The following is a 21,623-nucleotide window of genomic DNA, read 5'->3' on the forward strand; positions in this document are numbered from 1 at the left end:
AATTAATTTGTGCAGGATGAAATATTTTTATATATGAATGTAAATAGCAAATTAAAGAAAATTTTTATTTATTTTATTAATTATCATGGCGTAATCGAAAAAGTAAGTTTAAATAAAATTATTCTGTTTTATCTAAAAGTTCTAACAAATTCATGCTGTATTTTATGTCTTCATGATCATCTTTAAAAAGATCTGTACGTATGATATCAAGTTTCGTTTTATAATCTTCATTAAATTTCGTTTTTTCATATTTTGTAACTGTAACGTCACTCTGACTGTCCTCCTTAGAATCGGACTCGCATTCTATATTTGTATTATCATTATCTTCAGTTGAAAATAAATTCAAAGTAAAAGGTCGTTTGTACAAAGTTTCTTCAGTTCCCAGTTGAACAGCTAACATACCAAGTTCTGCTTTTGTACCACATTCTTTAACGTAAGTATGATTTTCTTGTTCAGAAGTTAGTTTTGATATGCCATACAACATCGAATACCTGTATAATATGCTTCTTATATGTTTCTATCTTTGAAAAATGTGGTAATTTCATATTTGATACTTACATATTTTTGCCTAGTATTGTACCTCGTTCACCAAAAAGATTAAAAGAACCATCACAGTAAGTTTTCAAATCTATATCACATAATTTTGTACCAGAAAAACGAGTTTTATTTTCTTTATATTTTTCATTGTATTTATGGTACATTGAATTAAAGCTACCATCATCATTTTGTAATCCAAGTCTAAGAAGTATAGATACTTTCACGGAATAATACTCTAATTCTTTCAAACAATCATTTCTGGCATTCCAAACTTCTTCAAAAGTTAATGTACCATAAAACTAGAATTATCAGTAAATCGTTTTGAGAAATTCGACATAAATCAATAATTTAATCAATAAGTAAAATGCTTACATCGGTTACCATTTGGTGTACTAATCCAATACATTGTTGAGCATTTGGATTGCTAACCATGTCACGCATTGCATCTGTATGGTTTAATATTAACAATACAACTTCTACAGGACCAGTAGCTGCAGTTAACTGATATTTAACCATCATGATCATTAGATCGAACAGTTTATTCATACTACTTTTATCAAGTTTCATTATTGATGATAATACAACACATTCTAAAGTAGGTCGTAAAAGAGATATCTTAGTCAAAGATTTTTCCTCAAATACGGAAGACAGCATTTTAGGATTAAGTAAAGCAGCAGTTACTTCGTCTAACACTGTATATAAATAGAAAAAGACATTTTAAAATTAATCAAAATATATAAAAAAATACACAAGTATCTAATATAAATTAGCAGCATACAATGTATACTTTTTTGTATAGTATTAAACTAGCCTTGTATAGTTTTATCAGCACTTATCCTTTGTGCCTTTAGTCTTTGTCGTAAAACATATAACATTTCACCACCCATGTTTAAATAAAGTATTGGTGTTGCATATAATGACATTTTTTCTTACTTTCACTTCCACTTTCAAAAATTGAGTACTTTTATGGTTTTAGTACTTACACGTAGTTTACGGATAGCGTCGTCTTAGCGACAGAAATGTACATAAAATTAATTGACGTAATGTATTTAAATGAGACTGCGCGATATTTTCTATTTCATAGTCGTGAACAGTTATCCTTTTAGAAGCAAGTACATTGCATTTTGCTTCAAATTGTATATTTCGATCTATTTAGTAACTAAATGAAAAAATGATTGTGCGGAAATCAATACATAGTTATCTCCGTAACTAATTTATTTTGTAAAACATTAATATCTTAACTGCAATAAGTTAATTATAACTGTATATATTGATTAAGAAAATTTGTTATAATAAATAACTGGTTCTCTTTAAAAGAACTTAATATTTATCGAATTAATTAATAAGTAACAATGTTAACTTTTTCTTTCCAGTCTAAAACTTTGACAGTAATAAAAGACGTGTGTTATAACTGTTGGTTTTATTATATATAATTCGTCTCAAAACATGTTTTAAGTTAAAAAAGAAAAGAACATTTAACATCTGCCTTTTGCACTTAACAGATATTAGGCAACTAATTATAATAATCATTCTTTTAACAATACTAATTAACAATAACATTAATTATTTATAAAATAATATAAGTGGACGGTTATATATAACAAAAAATATTTTGTTCCGCATTTTTATAAAATATCTTAAATCTAAGTTCGAAGTTGGCTTAGTTATTTGGAACGGTTTACATTGTAGAAAGAATTTAGTAGCCCTGTTATTTCAGTTTTTATATCGTTTATCCATTTATAACATATGAAGATTTCATTCCAAAAAATATGCCATACATATTTATCAGTCTAATATTAATCTGTAGTATGTGTTGTTGCACAGAATCAATCTCCATATATCTTATTTTCACATTATGCTACTTATATCATAAATACAATTCTGCTTACAATTCAATTAATATCAATAAAATTTTTATTGCATTTATATTCTGTTAATGCACACATAAATTTGTCAATAGAAACAATTATGAAAGTAAAGAAACTACAGCAGTATATAAAGTTTTGTTATGGTCTTCTGTGGTACTTAACAGTATTTAAAAAATTATCACGGTTACTGCTCAAAAATTTGCAAATATCTTGTATAAGTGTACATGCAATTATGTTACCTTTTTTTATAAATTATTGTATATTGCGAAGATTCAATTTTTAGAGGTATTAAACATAAGTAGAATGTCCTGCTTAACTTAAAATTATCTAATATTTTGTTTTTAAATATCTAATTCGACATAAATTCATCTTTGATTATATGCTTTATATACAAATTGTAATTTAAGTACATTGTATCACGTCGTAATTTATAGAAACTCTTTGAAAGTATGTAACAGTTCTGCAATATTTTAAACAAACTGCTATAAAAAGCTATGTTTAGCTATTTAAAAACACAACTCTATTTATATTTGTGAAAATCATAAATAACATTATACCAAAATTAATGTAACGTTAAAAAACATTGCATTCAATACCTTATTAATGCAATAAAATATTAAATTTATTCTAAACAATGCAAAATTCATTATTTCTGATTTTTGCATTATTCACATAAAGTACATAAACATGTCATCTTGAGTATACTCATACATTGTATATTACATCCAAATAATTGAGATAAAATATTATTTTTTACTCCTTGGAGAAATATCACAATTGTTTCTAATTTTATATTTATATATATATTCTCTTCAGAAACTGGACAAAATTATGCAATTTCGTTTTAATTATGCAATGATTATCTTAATAGTGTTTAGGAATTTCTCGAAATACATTTCTAAGAGAAATTATTATTATTTCGAGAGAGTATTAATGTTATTTGCAATTTAACTTATAAATTATATGTCCAAGTACCTTTTGCTGACTGAATGTAGCGAAGAGGGACAATTGTGTTTCTAACATCGGGACTTTTTGATCTTCTTACACAATCCTGACTCAAAACCCTGCATCCTGGACTTAGAGCTAAACCGTTAAAGTTACTGCGGGGGATGCTGTCACTACTTGCTACTCTTCTAACATCATTGGTTTTCCTTTCTTCACAGTTACCAACTACAGACATTAAATTATCTGGTACAGAGTCCCTAAGTTTATATGCATTTTGATTATTTCCAAAATATTTTGAATTTGGGTTAACAGATATATTTTTGGGACTTCGCATTGAACAAGTTTCCACATAACCATTACGACGAATTTTTTGTTTATCAGCGTTATCATCGATCGAATGCCGATCGTATGTAGCATGATCAAGATTACAGTTTGCATCGTTATCAATACACTGGCAAGGAATTACCATACTATCAAGAGAATCCGAAAATTCAGGACTTGGAATTGAAGAAACACTACCCATATGAGAGAAGGTAACCGTCCCCTGAGTATTTTGGGGACGGCGTCAGAAACATCATTCTTCTAATTCATCCATTCGATTTCTAACTGCCATTTCTACTACTTCCAAACTCGGATAGTCAAGCTCTTTAACTAAGCATAAAACAGCTGATAAAATGTTGGAATTCTAAAATTACAATATTTTATGTTATTTTTGTTCCATATTTCTAGATTTGTATAAAAACACATGAAACATACTCTTGTAACAGGTCTCCTGTGATAGTGAAACTGTGATCTACATTTCTCCTTATCTGAATGTCTTACCCATCCATGCACTTGGTTTAAATCTTCCTGTAATATTGAAAAATTCTATTTTGTTCATTATTTTAGCTAGAAAGAGAGTCAACATGTTTCAAATTAACATTAATTTTTAATTCTAACCCTCTCTACATTATGATGAACTGCCATTCGTCTAGGTTGAGATGATGGTTGATGTTGCTCTTCATAATCTTTAATTCTATGGTCATGATGTTCTTTATATTCAGATTTCAGTCTATTATCATAGTCATAACTATTTCTATCTGCGCGTCTTTCATCTATAATTTCATTTGTAGAGTATTGTGTCCTCGGAGATGTTGGTGCGTATGTTCGTTGTGGTGTATCATTATTACTATATTCTGCATAAGATCTTCTGTCATCATAATCTCCATTATGTCTAGAAATTGCTGGTCGGTCATCATATTCCTAAAAATAATTATAATTCAAAAAGTATTTGTAATACATTTATATCTAATATTCCTAAGATTTATAAAATATTATAAAATTAATTTAAGTTAATGATTAGTTTGTATTTGTTAATAAAATTGATAATTGGGTGGTCCATGCTTCAGTGAACCATTCATTATAACTACTTATCTTAAACTGGAATCTAAACTATTTCTGTAAATTAAAGCTATTGTAAAAGTTAATACAAAATACATACAAATACAATATGTTAATACAAATACAAAAATGTTTAAATATCATCACAAAATGTAATAAAATTTATGGTCTTTTTTTTTAAATCACAAATGATTTCTGTTTTTGAAATTATTCTTCATATTAATACAAATAGAAATATTAGAAAGACAAGTATATATTGCATATGATTAAATATACAAAATATATTATACTTGATTCATATTGCTATTGATTAAAGAAAACCATTTAAAATTAATATCACTAAGTGATAAACTATAACACATAAGTTTAACTAATGAACACTAGAACTATCAAGGTAACACTAGAAGTAAATTACTACTTTGCACAAACATTGTGCAATCTATAGGATGTACCTTGATCATTTCAATAGTGTTAGTGGCCACGTTTTCACTGATGTTGCGCGACTCTGTACGTATAGTGTCATCTTTGCTTTGATTCTTTGACTGTCCATTCTGTTGCTGTCAGTATATGATTGCAGACAAAAGGAGCAATAATAAAATCATGCTTATTCGTTAAATATTAATTTAGATATATTGCTCAACAATGTTACTAAGACGGAAAATTAATTATATTTCTAAGTTTAGTACTAAAATAAAATCAATTTATTGAGAATTTTAATATATAGAATAATTATTTTCTTTCATATTTTCACTACACATATAAACATATTAGTATAAATCCTTCTACATGCAAAATAAACATACAATTGACTTACCTCATACGTATACTGATTATTTTGAGAATAATGATGTGATGGTGATGCATTATAATTTGCATTTCTATGATCTGGATCATGGTACTCTTCTTGAGCATGTTGTGTTTCTTCAAAACTTCTCTGTGAACAGGTTGTTTTATAAGTCTTATAACAAATTATACCTGTACATTAAATAAATGTATGCATATTTATATATGTCATAGCATAATGAGAACATAATATAATATGTAATTTTTATAACAAAATTATCATACAAGGTTTATAAAATTATTAGAAATGAAATTATTATAAAAACAATTGATACAGCTTGAATTTTATATTACCTGATCACTTGAGGAACTATATCTTCGATGTCGAATCACTTCAGTTTCTTCAATATACTCAGTAGTAATATCCTAATTGTGTAAATGTTATTCAAATGTTAAGACTTTGTTAAAAACGTGTTAACATATCATAACATTCTATTTTTATGGAATCATTATGATAGGATTAAACAAAAAAATAGATTAAAATTTAATGGTAGATTTAGTTAAAAATATTTGCACAACATATATCATTAATAAAACCAAAATTTCAATGAAGACATTATATATACCAAAGTAATGAAAAATGATTTATACAAGTATAGTAGGTTTATTTTTATAAATAGTTTTACCTCTGGACTAACTACATCTGATTGTGGTGGAGAAGCATATATGTCAAGAGGATGGACTAAAACACGACCTCTTGTTAATGCAGTTTGCACTTCCTCAGGTGATACTATTTCATCATCAAGCTTTTGTAGATTTGGTAAAGCTTTTAAAACCGCTAACCGATAACTAGAAATAAATGAATTACTTAACTAGCCTACTCAGATAATTAATAAATTTTTTAATTGCCATACACAATACCCTTCTTTCTCAGCACAAGGATTTTCACCAAGCCATAAATTTCTTAAATTTGGTAAACCTTGAAGATAACAAACTTCATTCAAATCTTCAATATTATTATTTCTAACAAATAATTCTTGAAGACTTAAACAGTATTGAAAATCAGCAAGGGTGTTGATATGGTTAACACTATAAACAAATAAAAAAGATTTTAAAATATAACATAGTATTAATATGAATATGTTAAATGTTATTTATGTTTATATTAAAGTTTATTATATTTTTAATGCCATATTACAATTACTTAGCTTTGCTGAAAATTATAAAAATGGATTTCAAAATAAAATCAAAATATATAAACCCAATTGTAATATAAGATTACATGAACATAGAAAGTTACATGCTTAAAATACATAGGACCACTAGGGTAAAATGTTTCATATAGAAAGGTGGGTATAACCACCTAAGTAAATGAGATTATATATTATATTCTTATATATATACATTCTATTCTGTATATTTTATATATTAGATGTGTAATAAATGCTGTTATTTCACTAAATTCCATTTCATTTAAATTAATTTAAATAAAATCTATATATTACTAATAGAGTTTTTAATATTGATGTTATTCTGAATATACATTATAAGAAACATTATGTGCCAGTATTTACATCAAATTAGTTTTATTTTTCTTCAAGGATATTGAAATATATTACAATGAATTCAAAATATGTGGGTAGAACAACTTCTGAAGTAGTAGGTTGTGCCTATGATCTTGAGGTTTATATAAACCTCTCCATAGTAGGAATGCATTAGAGAATGCATTAAAACTTATAAACAAGTGAGATCATTACTATTATGAACTCTTCTTATAAAACAATTTTCAAGTAATAATTTCTACATAATTTATATGTATATATATAAATTTCAAGATTATGATCTTAATTATTTACCTTAATGACAGTACCTCCACATTTTTCATTTTCCTTAAAATGCTTACATCAGTCAATTCTGTACCCCTATATTAACAATATAAATAAATTAATTTATGTAAATATTTAGCTGTATGTTATATATTTATAAATATTTCTTTAAAAAAAATTCTTCCACAAAAGACAATTCGAAATAGTTTACTAATTGTTTAACATTATAAATTAAATACAAGCATGTATAACAACTTTATTAATTTGTATTTATTTTGGTCAATTAAATTATACAATTTTAAACACAAATATTAAATTGCACTTTCTTATATTTTTATCATTATTAAGAAATGTTTTCATTCTATTAAATATAACAAAACCTAAAATATTTATAATTATTGGAGTAATCTATTTTCCAATAAGAACATAAAACAACTATAAATTGTACTACTGGGACTCCTTAAAAAATAAGCATGTACTACAGTGAACATGTCATTTTAATATAATTACATATAAAATCAATTACATAGTAGCAGAATAAATAACAACTCATTCGAGAAGGGTAATATCGTTATAAACGCTTACCAACAATTAAGTTTTTTTACGGCAGAGAAGTCAGACATTCGCGTCCGAGCCACGACCATTTCTTCTGTTAACTTTACCATTATGAAGTTTGTAATTCATATAAATATACTTAAAATAAAGTAGTACTAAAAGATTTTGCAGATGTTAATAACAATTATAAAAAAAAATGCGATTCAGGCCATCACTACAAATTTCTTAACTGTAAATCAAAGACGCAACCAAAACCCATCGCCATGATGGTGTGCCATCAACTAATTGAAAAGTATTACGGTATACGGTAAGATTACAAAGCTTTCACAAAATACTGAAACATTCTCAATACTGATATGTATTCTACCAGTTCCAAAGTACATTTCACGAATTACCGCCTCTAGCGGTTGAATGGCTGAACTATACACTGGTTTCTTCTTTTGGTGGGAGAAATGTGTGTGTGCACAGCGAGAGGGGAAATATGCGTTTGATTTTATACCACGTGGGTTGTACGAAGTTGACCGAAAACAAACGCTTAGTGTCGATTCGAAAACGAACGGGAAAACGCTATGCCGTACCACGACCTTTATAACTTTCCAGTCATTATTTTCGCGCGAGAAGTTGTTTTAGCATTGATTGAGCAACGAAATCAAGTTGTTGTAAAACTGCACAATTACATAAATTATTATACAGAAAATTATAAACATTGTAAAATTGTACAATTATTGTAAATTTGCAAATTAAATAACTACAATAATCTTATTTTGCAAATAAGCAAATGGTTTTAATTGCCTGAAATGTTTTCAACAATCACAATCCTCAAATCCTTTCCAATTTCTATAAGTTTAAGAAATAAATCGTAGAAAATGACGAAAATGTTCGAGAAAATTGGTAAGTATTAAGAGGATAAGATAGCATAAGAAATATTTGAAACCTTTTGAAATTGCTGAAAACGACGTCATTTTCTGAGAAATTCTATCGTCAAAAAAAAATTTGTCGGTCGAAAGAACAATTTTGTATCAGAAAAACATAATAGCATAAAAGGTGGCACAATTTCGAAAAAGATTTTCTTCGGTCTCGATTTTGTATCGGGAGAATATAATTTGGTGTATAGTATTGGATAGTAGAAAGGATAAATAACAAGACTGTAACATGCTGTTAAACTATTCTGATTTATTGAAAATCTTTTTAAATATATTTTACACTATATTATATTATATTATATTAAATGATATTATATTATATTTTATTTTATTTTGTTTTATTTTATTATACATTTTATTTGCAATAAATAATTTCATTTTTATCGTAACATATAATCATTTCCACGAAGATCGTTACTGCTGTTGGTTCCTTTTGGGTGCTTGTGGCATCCTGATTGTTGTTTCTACTTCTACGGTGGCTTTCCTGTAATCTATACAAAAAAAGCAATGTACTTCTAATATTTAATTAAACTTTTAAGCAATTTTTATGTTTTTTCGTCCTTAACTTTCACTGGTCAGTGATATGAATGTATATTTCCTCTCTCGCCGTGCATACGCATGTTTCTCCCACCAATAGCAGCGGAGAAAAAATGTGTATATGGTTCAACCGTTTGCCGGTAGAGGGCCTTATTTTTAGTATGGATCTTCCAGTTGTTTTTTTTAACATTGCATCGGCGATCTCTCTATTCACCTCTGATAATGCAGCTATATAACTCGTATTCATTCCTTTAATTAAGTTCAAATTTCTTTTACAAGTAATTGCGAAAAATATATAAATATAGTAAAATATATATTATCAACAAATGTCGAAAATTTTTGTTATAAAATATGTTCTATAGATTAATAAACTATATAATGTAATTTTTCATAGCGTAATTATAGTTTGAAATGATCTTTGACTTTGAATACATTCCACTCTATATATTATTCTTTTTTATTTCTAGCTTTATGAAATAATTTACTAGGGAAATTGTTCCCGCTCTACAGATGTACTCTTTTCTTTTTCTTTTCGTTATAGTTGGTTATAGTTACAGTATTGAAGTTTCCTAAAATCGAAAACGTACTTGTGTTTAAAGAATGTTGATACGTACATGATAACACGTGTTGGAACATATAAGGAAGTAAAAATAAAACTTTAGTGATCATTTAATTTCTGCAACAGTGTTCATGACGCCTGACATTAGAAAAATGCAGAAGGTTGGAAAATTGAATCCTTCGATTGATATTATTCCATTACAAGGATCTAGTGGAGATTACAAATCAAAAACTATGAATAATAAACATAAAATTGATTCTTCTCATAAATACTTGCGGGATCAATTACTAATATCACGTGTACAAACGGTGATTGAATTATTTTATAACTTTTAAAATTTTTAATTTAACAAGTGTCTAAAATCAACACTTTTTATATTATGCAGTTTATGTGATAAATTTATGCATTGAACCTTAAAATATAATATGCAATAACTGTGTAATACATATCAATAATTTTATACAAACTAGTTAAATACTTGTATATAATATTGCTTTTTTAAATAAAATTTTATTTTATTCCACACTTTGAACATCTTTATGTCTTTCAATATTTTTAATTTTGTGGAAAATTACTTAATATAATTATTAATTCTAATTGTTTTAAGATAATATGTTAGTACATCTTTTACTTTATACTTTAGTACTTCTGAATAATTAATTTTTTTATTGTTTTAGTATATGCATGAAAATGAAAATAAAGTCTATATTGACGTTAATGAAATGGCAGATGCTTTACAAAAGAAGTATAGAGATTACCGTATTAAAAAACGAGGTCCCTTCAGGGTATTAGTGCGTAAAGCATATGATGAACTTACAGAAATGTTTGCAAAGAAATATTGTTCTCGCGAATGGCCTCCTTATGATGATGAAGATGAAGAGGAAGAGGTTGATGTCGAGGTATATATAAATATAATATTTAAATATGATATAGTAAATTTTGAAAGAAATATATTGGTTTTAGTCAGATCCTCAAAATACTGTGTTAGATGGAATGCTCTTAAAAATGTATAAAAAATCACAAAACAAACAGAATGGAAATTCCAGTGATAAGGAACTTATAGATATTAGTAGTGATGATGATGTAAGCAAAGTGGAGTCAAATTCAAATAAAATAAATGAACCCGAGATTGTGGAGAAAGATCAACAGAAACCAGGTCCATCTTCGGGTATAGAAAAAGCTGTGCATGCTAAAGATGTCGAACAACAAACAACAGTAAATTTAAAGCTTTCTTTAATAGAGTTACATTTCTTAAATTTATTATTGTTAAATATCATCTACTTCAAATATAATTTAATATAAAATTACATCAAAATAATAGTACTGATACATGAAGCCTATTATGTCAAAATAATGTTATACCAGAGACATTACCTGATTTACTTTTTATAGCCTAGTAAAGAAATACAACAAACTAGTACAGTGAGTACAGCAGCTACTACAACAACCTCAAATACAATGGTAGAATCTGCAAAGAAGCGACAACGCGATAAAGATGTTGATAGTAGTCAATTCATGTTCATAAAGAAAGTCAAAGGGATACCAATTTCTGAATCCAAAGTCACATTTGCTGACATAGGAGGAAATGATAAAGCTTTAAAAACTGTATGTAAATTACTTGCACATATGAAACATCCAGAAATCTTTAAGCAACTTGGTATATCTCCACCAAGAGGATTCTTACTTCATGGTCCACCTGGATGTGGAAAGACTTTAATGGCGTATGCTATTGCAGGAGTAAGATACTATTTTAGTGTCAATAGTTGGTCTAGTGTCAATAATTGGTTTTATTTGACTATTTATTTAATATTTTTGAAAACTAGGAGTTAGATATACCATTGTTGAAAGTAGCAGCACCTGAATTGGTAGCAGGAGTATCAGGTGAAAGCGAAGCAAGAATTCGAGAATTATTTGAACAGGCACTTGCAATAGCACCTTGTGTAATTTTTTTAGACGAAATAGATGCTGTAGCACCACATAGAGCCACAGCTCAAAGAGAAATGGAGAGAAGAATTGTTGCACAACTGTTATCATGTTTGGATGGTAATTTACTATTATAGTCAAACTACAGTAAATTACATTAATTTTAAAATAATTTCTCAAGTAGAAAATATGTTATTGGACAGAATTAAGTTTGAAAGAAAATGGTACTAGGGTATTAGTACTTGGAGCAACAAACCGACCTGATTCATTGGACCCTGCATTAAGGAGAGCTGGCAGATTTGATCATGAAGTGTGTCTAGGTATACCAGATAGAGATGCAAGAGCAAAGATTTTAGCTGTGCACACAGAAAAGGTAGCACTTGCTCCAAATGTTAGTTTATCCACAATAGCTTCACTTACACCAGGTTTTGTTGGAGCCGATTTAGTTGCATTAATTAGAGAAGCAGCTATGGCAGCTATGGACAGGTAGCTGTTTAAATATTCAATAAGTATTTTAAAATCAATTTATTTAATATGGTCAATTATATTTTCTTATGTTCTTATATTCTTATTAGAATACTTGAAGACTTGAAGTCGGTTCCAGATAATAAATCTTCACAAATTCCAGAACATAGTACTGTTACTGAGAAAAAAACTGAAAGTTTTGAAAATTCTAGTAATTTAGTCGAAGAAGTAACTATTGAACCATCTACCTCAAATCAAAATAATGTTCCTAAGTTAAATAAAACAAGTAATACAGAGAGTCTTCAAGCAACTTTGGAAATGGATGTAATACAAGAAAATTCCAAATCTCCAGATTTAACAGGGTTACTTACTTGGTTGCGTAATGATCCGCCACTTCCTTCAGAAAGACTATCAAATTTATGTATTGAACACAATGACTTTGAAACCGCTGTTCATATAATTCAGCCATCAGCCAAAAGAGAAGGTTTTGCAACAGTACCTGATGTTACATGGGATGATGTTGGTTCGTTACGAGATATTAGAGAAGAATTGCAAATGGCTATACTTGTAAGTATATTTATATTGGCTTAATTAAAAATATTGGAATAATTTGATACGTACTTAAAAGATATAAAATATTTTTTTTGTTTAATATTCTAGGCTCCAATTCGACATTCCGAACAATTTATAGCGCTAGGATTAACAGCACCAACTGGAGTATTATTATGTGGTCCACCTGGTTGTGGGAAAACATTATTAGCTAAAGCTATTGCAAATGAGGCTGGTATTAATTTTATTTCTGTTAAAGGACCAGAGCTTTTAAATATGGTAATAATTTAGATGATTATAATAAATATTATAAAATGCAATTATTAAATATTTTACTTTTATTATTTCAGTATGTTGGTGAAAGTGAAAAAGCAGTTCGACAGTGTTTTATTAGAGCTAGGAATTCTGCTCCGTGCGTTATATTTTTTGACGAATTGGACGCATTGTGTCCCAGACGATCAGAAGGTGATAATTCTGCTACTTCACGTGTTGTAAACCAAATGTTGACTGAAATGGATGGAGTAGAAGGACGACAAGGAGTATTTTTAATGGCTGCGAGCAATCGTCCTGATATTATAGATCCAGCAGTATTAAGACCAGGAAGATTAGATAAGATTTTATATGTTGATTTGCCTACCTCAGCAGATCGTGTTGACATCTTAAGAGCACTAACAAAGGTAACGTTTTTGTTTTCAAAAAACATTTTAAAAAAATTTGTTCTCTTTAGAAATAAATGTATATTTATAGAATGCAACCAAACCAAAATTAGCTGCAGATGTAAATCTTGAAGAAATAGGATATAATAGTAAATGCGATGGTTATACTGGAGCCGACTTAGCAGCTTTAATCAGAGAAGCTGGGATAGAAGCATTAAGAGAATTAATGGATATGCATTATTCAGGACAACCAGAAATCTCTATGCGACATTTTGTAGTCGCATTTGATAAAATAAGACCGTCCGTACAAGAGAAGGTAAACACATTTGTTTCATTAATAAAAAATAAACATTCATTTTTATAAATATAGGTTAATTGCATAACAACAATACATGTATAACTTGTAGGATATCAAACACTATGAAAAATTAAAGAAATTGTATTCAATTAAAAAGAAATCTGATGATACACCTATGGAAACTCCAACAGATACACCTATAGTAGATGTAGTCATGGAACCTATGGAAACGTGAAATAAAAATAAATCTTAAATAAACATGTAAAAAATCTTCCATTGCAAAGTACTTTTAAGCAGATGACAGTGAATTTCACGCAAAAAATACATATTGTATGCCTTAGCCTCATTTTTGTAGTTGAGGCATTCTAGTGTCCATCTCTGTCGATCGAAGACGTAAATGTAATATATTAGATCTTAATTTACTGTTTTAAAATAAAAACTGACGATGTTCTTTATTTTTTAAGTGTAGAATATATGCAATACAGAAATGTTAATGACATTTTTATAAAACAAATCAAATTTATGTTCGATATATTTTTGAATAATGAAAATAATTTTATTTAGTTCAATAAAAAAGAATTAAGCTTACTATGTATACAAAAATTATTAAAAAAAATTTATGATTCAATTTTTGTCAATAAATAAAGTTTTTTATAATTACTTATTTCATTTATTTGTCTACAAAAATAACTAATTGTGATTTTATTTCTTAATATACACTTTCTTAATATACACGATATGTGTATACATAAAAACATCGTATTTATGAAAAACATTTACGTAAATTTACTACCTACAAATATTCCAATAATATTAAAATACTTAATATATACATAATTTTCTTATACATTATATTTTTTATTCCAAATTATTACTTATAATTTATTGTTATAATATCACTTGTTTTTTAGTCTGATATAGATATAATAAGTTAAACTCCAAAATTAAAACCGAATTTACACTGTTTCACTTTAGAGGAACACGACGGATGAACACTTTTCATCCTTATTTCATCCGCGGAAGAAAGCAAAGATGAAAGCAGTGTTCAACAACGATGTTAATAAACATAACAATATAAATTCAACTTAAGAAAACTGAAATAAACTCTAATAATTGATTACATTAAAATTATGTTGTAATTAAGTTATTAATAGAATATACGTCTTAAAAAACATGTAGTATACTGTTTCAAATTATATAATACTTTAATTTACATATAAAATAACAATATTAGGAATAATATAAAAAATATCTAAAATAGATTTCTTGCTGAAAAATATTTTTTTAATGAAATATAACTGTTTTATAAGACAAAATATAAAACTTATTAACTTAACAACTTCATTGTGGTACATGTGGTTCTGTTGTTCGATTTTGCACAATCCAAGGATGTCTTAAAACATCTTCTAAAGGTAATCTATGATTTGCGTCAACTACTAATAGCTAGAATAGAAAAATGAAAAGTTATCACTTATTATTTTCATATAGTAGTCAAACTTTTTAATTATTTAATTTATTTAATAATGCACTTTTTTATCTTATAAACATAAAATAACAACTCACCTTAGATATTAAATCTTTTGCACCTTCACTAATAAAGTTTGGAAATTTATATTGAGCTTTCTTGATTTTTATATATGTTTCATCATAAGTTTCAGCTAAAAAAGGAGGTTTACCAACTAAACATTCATAACAAAGCACACCAAGTCCCCATAAATCTACAGTATGATCATGTGTTTTTCCAACAACCATTTCTGGTGGTAAATAATCTAAAGTACCACATAAAGTATTTCTCCTAGATGAGGGTGCATGGACAGACCATCCAAAATCTGCCATTTTTAATTCACCCTTTATACCAAGTAATAAATTTTCAGGCTTGATATCACGATGTATCACCTTTTTACTATGACAATATTTTAAAGCATCTGCTAATTGAGATACGTATGTTGCTGTTCTAATTTCATCAAAACGTTTCTCTGGTTGTGCATTCAATTCTTTAAATAATTCTCCATTTGGGGCATATTCCAAAATTAAATATACCCTTTTATCATCATGAAAATATCCATACATTTTTAAGATATTTGGATGCCTATATGAAAAATAAGAATGGTACATTTACTCTAATTCATCTTATAAAAGATATTATTTATATTGTAGCAGTAGATGGAACGATCAAATGTAATTTTAAATTTAAATAAATTTTAGGGTATTGAAGTTTTTATGATAACAGTCAATATTTTCTTTTTACTATAAATATTAAAATTTTTTACCTTAAATGTGTTTGAATTTCTATTTCCCTCCTAACTTGATGTTCCACATCAGCTTTCTGTATTTGTGCTTTAAATAATACTTTCATAGCAATGATAAATTTTGATTTCTTCTCTCTAGCTAGATAAACATTTCCAAATTTTCCTTTTCCCAATGGTCGTCCAATATCAAAATCAGTTAAAACCCACTTCTTTTCACTTTGACTCTTTTTATTTGTATTGTTTTGTTCTACATTCTTCTCAATGTCTCTATTTTTTTCAGTTTTATTTTCCTTGTTATCATCAGTTATATTTGATATATATGCTATCGTGTTAGAAGATATAGGTAATTTAGGTGGCGGCATCAATTCTGTTGACTTTTTAAAGCCCTTTTCTTTAGTTTGTTTGATATTTGCCAAATAAGTATTGCATTGACTGTTTGTACTATTTAAATTTTCTGTATTTCTTGATGTATTCTCAGTCAATACAGAACTTACTTTTGATATCTTTAACTGTTTAAGATTATTTTCAACTTGAGAAATTGCCTTTTGTGTTTGAGACTTAGATCTTTTATCCTTCAGCATTGCTTAAATATAACCTATGATTGAAAATAGCATAAAGCATTAACAAATAGAAATCTTTTAATAAACAATTAATTTATTACATAATGCAAAAATTAAAAATTATAAAATTATACAAAGATTCATTATATGTTAATAAAAAAATTAAAACTCTAAAATATACACATACTTCGCATAAAAATTTTATAAACAATATTTAAAGAATAAAGTACAATGCATTATTCAAAAGGTTACAATGAATTGATATTTTAAAAATATTTTACATAATCAATAAAAGAAACAATATCCAGATTCTAAATAATTATATTAAAAAATTAATAACAATAACTAAAACACTTACGTTTAAAGCAAGAAATACAAATTCTCTTACAAACGTTGTATCTTCAATTCTATTTCAAAATAACGAATTTCCACACTTTATTCTCATTGGCCAGAATATTCAATCATGTATAGAAAACAAATTACAAGATATTCAACTCTATTAAGAAGTGAGAGTCATAGTTAACAGCGCTACGTATTATAAGATCTGTAAAGACCAAAAAATTCAATAACTTCAAATTAATATTAAATTATATTAATAACTAAACATAAGAAAATTACATTTTTGATATACATTTTTTGTACAAATCCTATTTATATAAATATTAAGAATGTGAAATAGATGTATGGATCTTTTATAAGTAAATAGTAACAATAAAATTTGATAAAAATCAAATTTTCGTAATAAATTAATAATTAATGTTTACATATTACTTTTAGTATCATTAATTTAAACTAAAATATGAAATACAATATATCATTATGTACATATGTGTCAATATAAACGGATGTAATATTTTGGGAAATATAAACAAATTTTTAAAATAATGTATTAATGTACATTTATGCATCACGATTACGATTGTGATAAATGAGAACAATTTCTTTATAAGAATTAAAAATTTGTTGTTGTAGGTTAAAATATAAACTATCACAATAAAAGTACTTTTTATATTTTAATAGCAATTTTATATTTTACTAGGAAAAATGGACAAAATGTGTTTTATATGAATTTTAAAATATTTATTTATTTGGTAAGAGTAATATATTTATTATAGTTTAACAAACATTTGTAAACAGGGTTTCTTGTATGTCTATATTACAGACCACATTTAGAAAAATATTTTATATATAACACAATTTATATCTTTGATACTAACTTAAAATTTAATAAAACTAAGTTACTGTAAGTGGAAACGATATAGCGCAGTCGTAAAATTATAAATTTTAGTGATGAACTAAAATTTATACGTTTCAAATACCGAAGTATCGAGTCTCTTGTAAGACCGTACGATATCAATTTGAAACTATTCCTTTCAAAAGTATATGTCTTAATCTTTAATTACATGTTAACTTTTATTAATACATCAATTATTATTGTATAAGAAGTAATAAAGACTTATTGCTATATAGTTTTGATTATAAAGATTTTAAATGAAATAGTAATTTACAAATAACGTTCCCAGTTCAACATTTAAATTACCTGTACAAAACGCGTACGGTCCTAGATGCGGTTATATGAATGGGTGTTTCTTTTTAAAGTTTTAATTTACAACCGGACTCTATCGTTTACACCTAATATACATAGTTCATTCTAAATATGGCCATAATTTCATATGCAATGTTGGAGTACAATTTTTGTTATTTCAAGTACAAATTAAACTTCATTATTCAAAAGTTTCTTATCAAACAGGAATTCTCCTAATACTCCATTTGTTGCCATCATTTTGCCCAAAGTTGAAATTTTTCCTGCAAGATCACGTTGACCTTTATATTGTTCAGTTAGAAATTCTCCAGTGAGGTAGTCCACCAACTGAAATTAATCAATTTGGAACAATAAAATAAATTTAAGATTGTAATCACATTCATTTTTTCTACAATATAACTTACATGATAGTCATTGAAGTTGCTGTCTTTTGGTTTTTCACAGTGTTTGATAATATTGCGAATCTTTTTTGTAACGTCAGTTTCTAATTCAAGAGCGTTTTTTAGAGCTTCAATGCCGTTACTCCAGGTTTCGCGCAATGGTCCCAGCTAAAAACAATATTTGTATATTTTTAATTATATGGTTAAACTGTACATTATAAAACATAAATTAAAATAAAATTATATTTATAATAAAATAGTTCTAAATGCATACCGAACTGATGTCCAAGAGTTTGCTAACATCATCTGTTAAGTGACCACGCATTAACAGATATTCAATAATTTTTATTGCATGTTCTCTTTCTTCACTGGCAGAATCAAAGAAAAACTTGCTAAATCCTGGACGATTAACTGTATCACGAGCAAAATGAGCACCCTAAAATAAAGAAGAATATATAAATATAATATTTCTTAACAAAATACATTGTAAAACAATGAAAAAATGCAATTACCATTGCAAGATAAGTCATAGCAGCATTAATCTCAGTATTCACTTGAGCTTTCAATTCATTCGTGCATGAATTAGCCATTTGCGTCCAATTCTTTGGTATATCAAATACAGATCTGGATGTACCTACAAGTATTAATTAAGTATTTATTAACGACAAAAATACATAATATATATTTCATTAAAATCTTAAATGATACATAAAGAAATAAAAACAGCTAAAAATAATAAACGATATTAAAAAAAACTATATATAACATTTTTTACAAAATATGTTGAAATACTATTGTAACATTTCACAATACTGTAGATATATTACTTATTGAAATCATAAATAGATAATAAAGCAATGATCACATATAATTTATCAAATCTAATGAAATCTTGTATACACTTAGGATAAGATTATACTCTCATATCTTTTATAATTATAAAAATATATAGTTAGCTACAAATTACTTCAATTGTCATTATTTTGTTAATGTCTAACTTTGAATATTATTTTTAATTTTTTCTGATATAATACACGTATTCTGATGTATTAATATAAACAACATATATACTATAGTAGATAAAAATGAAACTAGTATAAAAAATAATTATCATAAAATTAGAATAAATGCTAAAAGCTCTTATTTAAGGCTGAAACAAAAACCAGTTTGTGATATTAGAAAATGAAGTCAATGATGTAAAGTAGGTTAGATTAAATTATCTGACTTCTCAGAACAATGTACAGTACACATTTATATTGAATGTGGACTTTAGAACATGCAGTAATCAATACGTTTACATTGTCACGTAAAGCTTATCAAGTGTTATCATTGTACAAATAAGATAGTCGATAATGCTTACTAATTAACAGTCTAGAATCATGAAAGTCTATTAGCTTGTTCTGAAACTTAAAAAATTATGTATTAAATATTTCTTTAATACAAAAAAATAATTAATTTTCAAGACAAATTATTATAAATAAATACATAAAATGTAACATAATAGTGAAGGGTATATAGAACTTAGTTTTTCAAATTTAGTTTTATTATAGTATAATTACTGGCTCTAGTTATTATATTATTTTATTAATGTATTTTGCACGTAATATAGAATAATTTTCTTTTTAGTTATATGTACAACAGTAATATTGATCATGGATTTTCAATAATGATGTACATTGAAATATTTTATCTTTGTTCATTCATATAAAATAATAACTTTTAATTAGGTTAAAAAAATATTAAGAATATAAAGAATATAATATAAAATATAAAATATATAAGATATAAAACATACAAAGTATACAAATTTTATACATAAAAATAATGTTAAATTATCTGAAATACATATTTATTTCAAAGAACACAAATATATAGTAAAAGTACATGTAACATGATAAATAATCCAATGAATGAGGAAATTAAAAAATTTATATTATAGGCATTGCATCATAATCATTTTCATAATATCTAATATATATTTCTGGCAATGTTTATACATGCGAATAATGACACAATGAGAGCTATGAAATCATATTCATGACAAATAAGTTCAGTTACCTAAAATGTCCAAAAGTCAGACAAAGAATATAAAGGAGCCTTCAGAGAATCAATATTATTGTCAATATTTAACATTCTCAACATTTTATTGACAATATATATAAATGGTCTAGAGTCCAGGGAATAGTCTCTTATATACGATAATGTTGAGAATTGTTAATGTTAAATATTAACAATGATATTGATTGTCTAAACGCATTGCAATATGTAAAATTATGTTCTTTCACAATAACAGGAAAATATTACATGAAAATTAATATATTAAAGCATAGAATGTAGAGGTAATTGATAATGTTTATAATTTTAGAACATTAATATTTAAAGCTAATATTATTTAACTTTTAATATTGCTATTTGAAACACATTGAAATTTTAGATTAAATAAAATTCGAATTAAAGAAAATAATGTACAATATGTCTTACTTACATATGTTACGTTTTAAGGAAAAGAAGTTGTTTACGAGGAATACATATGCGTATTAAGTTGTTGCATTACGACACGAACAGATTATAATTATATACATATATTATTTCGCTTATTATTAGGTGCTAATTAAAACATATTAAAATTGGTAAATATACCATACCTGTATGTTTAGCATCTTTTTAGGAAATACAAAACAGTTTGTCCGAGGACAATACGGACTTAAAAATGGAGAGGATAAGAAATCACAAGGGAATCTGTTAGGAAATACCATGCTAACCTTAATCGATGTTTTTACACAAAAATCAAAAGAGTATTCAAAACAAACATTGTAGGATAAATAATAGACTTACATTGAAGTTTATTTCCTAGTGATCCATTGATGCAAAGAAAAGTGACGAGGAAAATGTAAATCAGCTTCATTGTTGAATTCTTTCAAAGGCTAGAATTCGAAAAATCGCGAAAGCACTTGTAATTTTACTTTTCGGGAGCAACCTTTATACGCACTGGTATAGAAGGCTGCTTTTAGTGAAGCTAGATAAGAGAATGTATGTGAACTAAACACGATGTACGATCATCGATTATTTAATAATTGACCAACAAAT

General features: G+C 26.6%; 5 protein-coding genes across 12 annotated transcripts; 1 reads left to right on the plus strand and 4 right to left on the minus strand.

Annotated features, from left to right (window-relative positions):
* Window positions 1-51: 51 nt before the first annotated feature.
* Window positions 52-1,787, minus strand: LOC126923346 (protein OSCP1). The gene is made up of 4 exons (XM_050736715.1): window positions 1,349-1,787; window positions 910-1,229; window positions 559-836; window positions 52-491 (listed from the first exon to the last, which is right to left on the minus strand). The coding sequence occupies exons 1-4, from the start codon at window positions 1,458-1,460 to the stop codon at window positions 119-121; spliced, it is 1,083 nt and encodes a 360-aa protein (XP_050592672.1). The 5' UTR covers window positions 1,461-1,787; the 3' UTR covers window positions 52-118.
* A 155-nt stretch (window positions 1,788-1,942) lies between these two features.
* LOC126923342 (cilia- and flagella-associated protein 410) lies at window positions 1,943-8,357 on the minus strand. Of its 4 annotated transcripts, XM_050736706.1 has the most exons (10): window positions 7,925-8,355; window positions 7,370-7,435; window positions 6,435-6,602; window positions 6,200-6,362; window positions 5,868-5,939; window positions 5,545-5,664; window positions 5,183-5,287; window positions 4,290-4,592; window positions 4,107-4,199; window positions 1,943-4,035 (listed from the first exon to the last, which is right to left on the minus strand). In XM_050736706.1, exons 1-10 carry the CDS (start codon window positions 8,002-8,004, stop codon window positions 3,925-3,927), a joined length of 1,281 nt encoding a protein of 426 aa, XP_050592663.1. In that variant the 5' UTR covers window positions 8,005-8,355; the 3' UTR covers window positions 1,943-3,924. The 4 variants fall into 4 exon arrangements, with proteins under 4 accessions (XP_050592663.1, XP_050592664.1, XP_050592665.1 ...); XM_050736707.1 differs by lacking the exon at window positions 5,868-5,939 and having other exon boundaries at window positions 7,925-8,357; XM_050736708.1 differs by lacking the exon at window positions 5,183-5,287 and having other exon boundaries at window positions 7,925-8,354.
* A 1,165-nt stretch (window positions 8,358-9,522) lies between these two features.
* LOC126923333 (nuclear valosin-containing protein-like) lies at window positions 9,523-14,461 on the plus strand. 4 transcript variants are annotated; one of them, XM_050736693.1, is made up of 12 exons: window positions 9,523-9,632; window positions 10,040-10,221; window positions 10,591-10,812; window positions 10,877-11,128; window positions 11,306-11,650; window positions 11,737-11,956; window positions 12,040-12,322; window positions 12,412-12,868; window positions 12,962-13,129; window positions 13,201-13,527; window positions 13,598-13,822; window positions 13,914-14,461. In XM_050736693.1, coding segments are annotated over exons 1-12 (2,808 nt in total). In that variant the 5' UTR covers window positions 9,523-9,631; the 3' UTR covers window positions 14,040-14,461. The 4 variants fall into 4 exon arrangements, with proteins under 4 accessions (XP_050592650.1, XP_050592652.1, XP_050592651.1 ...); XM_050736695.1 differs by having other exon boundaries at window positions 9,576-9,593; XM_050736694.1 differs by lacking the exon at window positions 9,523-9,632 and having other exon boundaries at window positions 9,806-10,221.
* A 605-nt stretch (window positions 14,462-15,066) lies between these two features.
* LOC126923344 (aurora kinase C-like) lies at window positions 15,067-17,138 on the minus strand. 2 transcript variants are annotated; one of them, XM_050736710.1, is made up of 4 exons: window positions 16,972-17,138; window positions 16,075-16,648; window positions 15,368-15,893; window positions 15,067-15,247 (listed from the first exon to the last, which is right to left on the minus strand). In XM_050736710.1, exons 2-4 carry the CDS (start codon window positions 16,632-16,634, stop codon window positions 15,146-15,148), a joined length of 1,188 nt encoding a protein of 395 aa, XP_050592667.1. In that variant the 5' UTR covers window positions 16,635-16,648; window positions 16,972-17,138; the 3' UTR covers window positions 15,067-15,145. The 2 variants fall into 2 exon arrangements, with proteins under 2 accessions (XP_050592667.1, XP_050592668.1); XM_050736711.1 differs by lacking the exon at window positions 16,972-17,138 and adding an exon at window positions 16,801-16,819.
* Window positions 17,139-17,669: 531 nt separating this feature from the next.
* Window positions 17,670-21,605, minus strand: LOC126923348 (ferritin subunit). The gene is made up of 5 exons (XM_050736717.1): window positions 21,372-21,605; window positions 19,049-19,170; window positions 18,811-18,972; window positions 18,561-18,704; window positions 17,670-18,483 (listed from the first exon to the last, which is right to left on the minus strand). The coding sequence occupies exons 1-5, from the start codon at window positions 21,439-21,441 to the stop codon at window positions 18,328-18,330; spliced, it is 654 nt and encodes a 217-aa protein (XP_050592674.1). The 5' UTR covers window positions 21,442-21,605; the 3' UTR covers window positions 17,670-18,327.
* Between the last annotated feature and the right edge of the window lie 18 nt (window positions 21,606-21,623).

The sequence above is a fragment of the Bombus affinis genome, chromosome 13 (genome assembly GCF_024516045.1).
Source record: "Bombus affinis isolate iyBomAffi1 chromosome 13, iyBomAffi1.2, whole genome shotgun sequence".
Classification (NCBI taxonomy): domain Eukaryota; kingdom Metazoa; phylum Arthropoda; class Insecta; order Hymenoptera; family Apidae; genus Bombus; species Bombus affinis.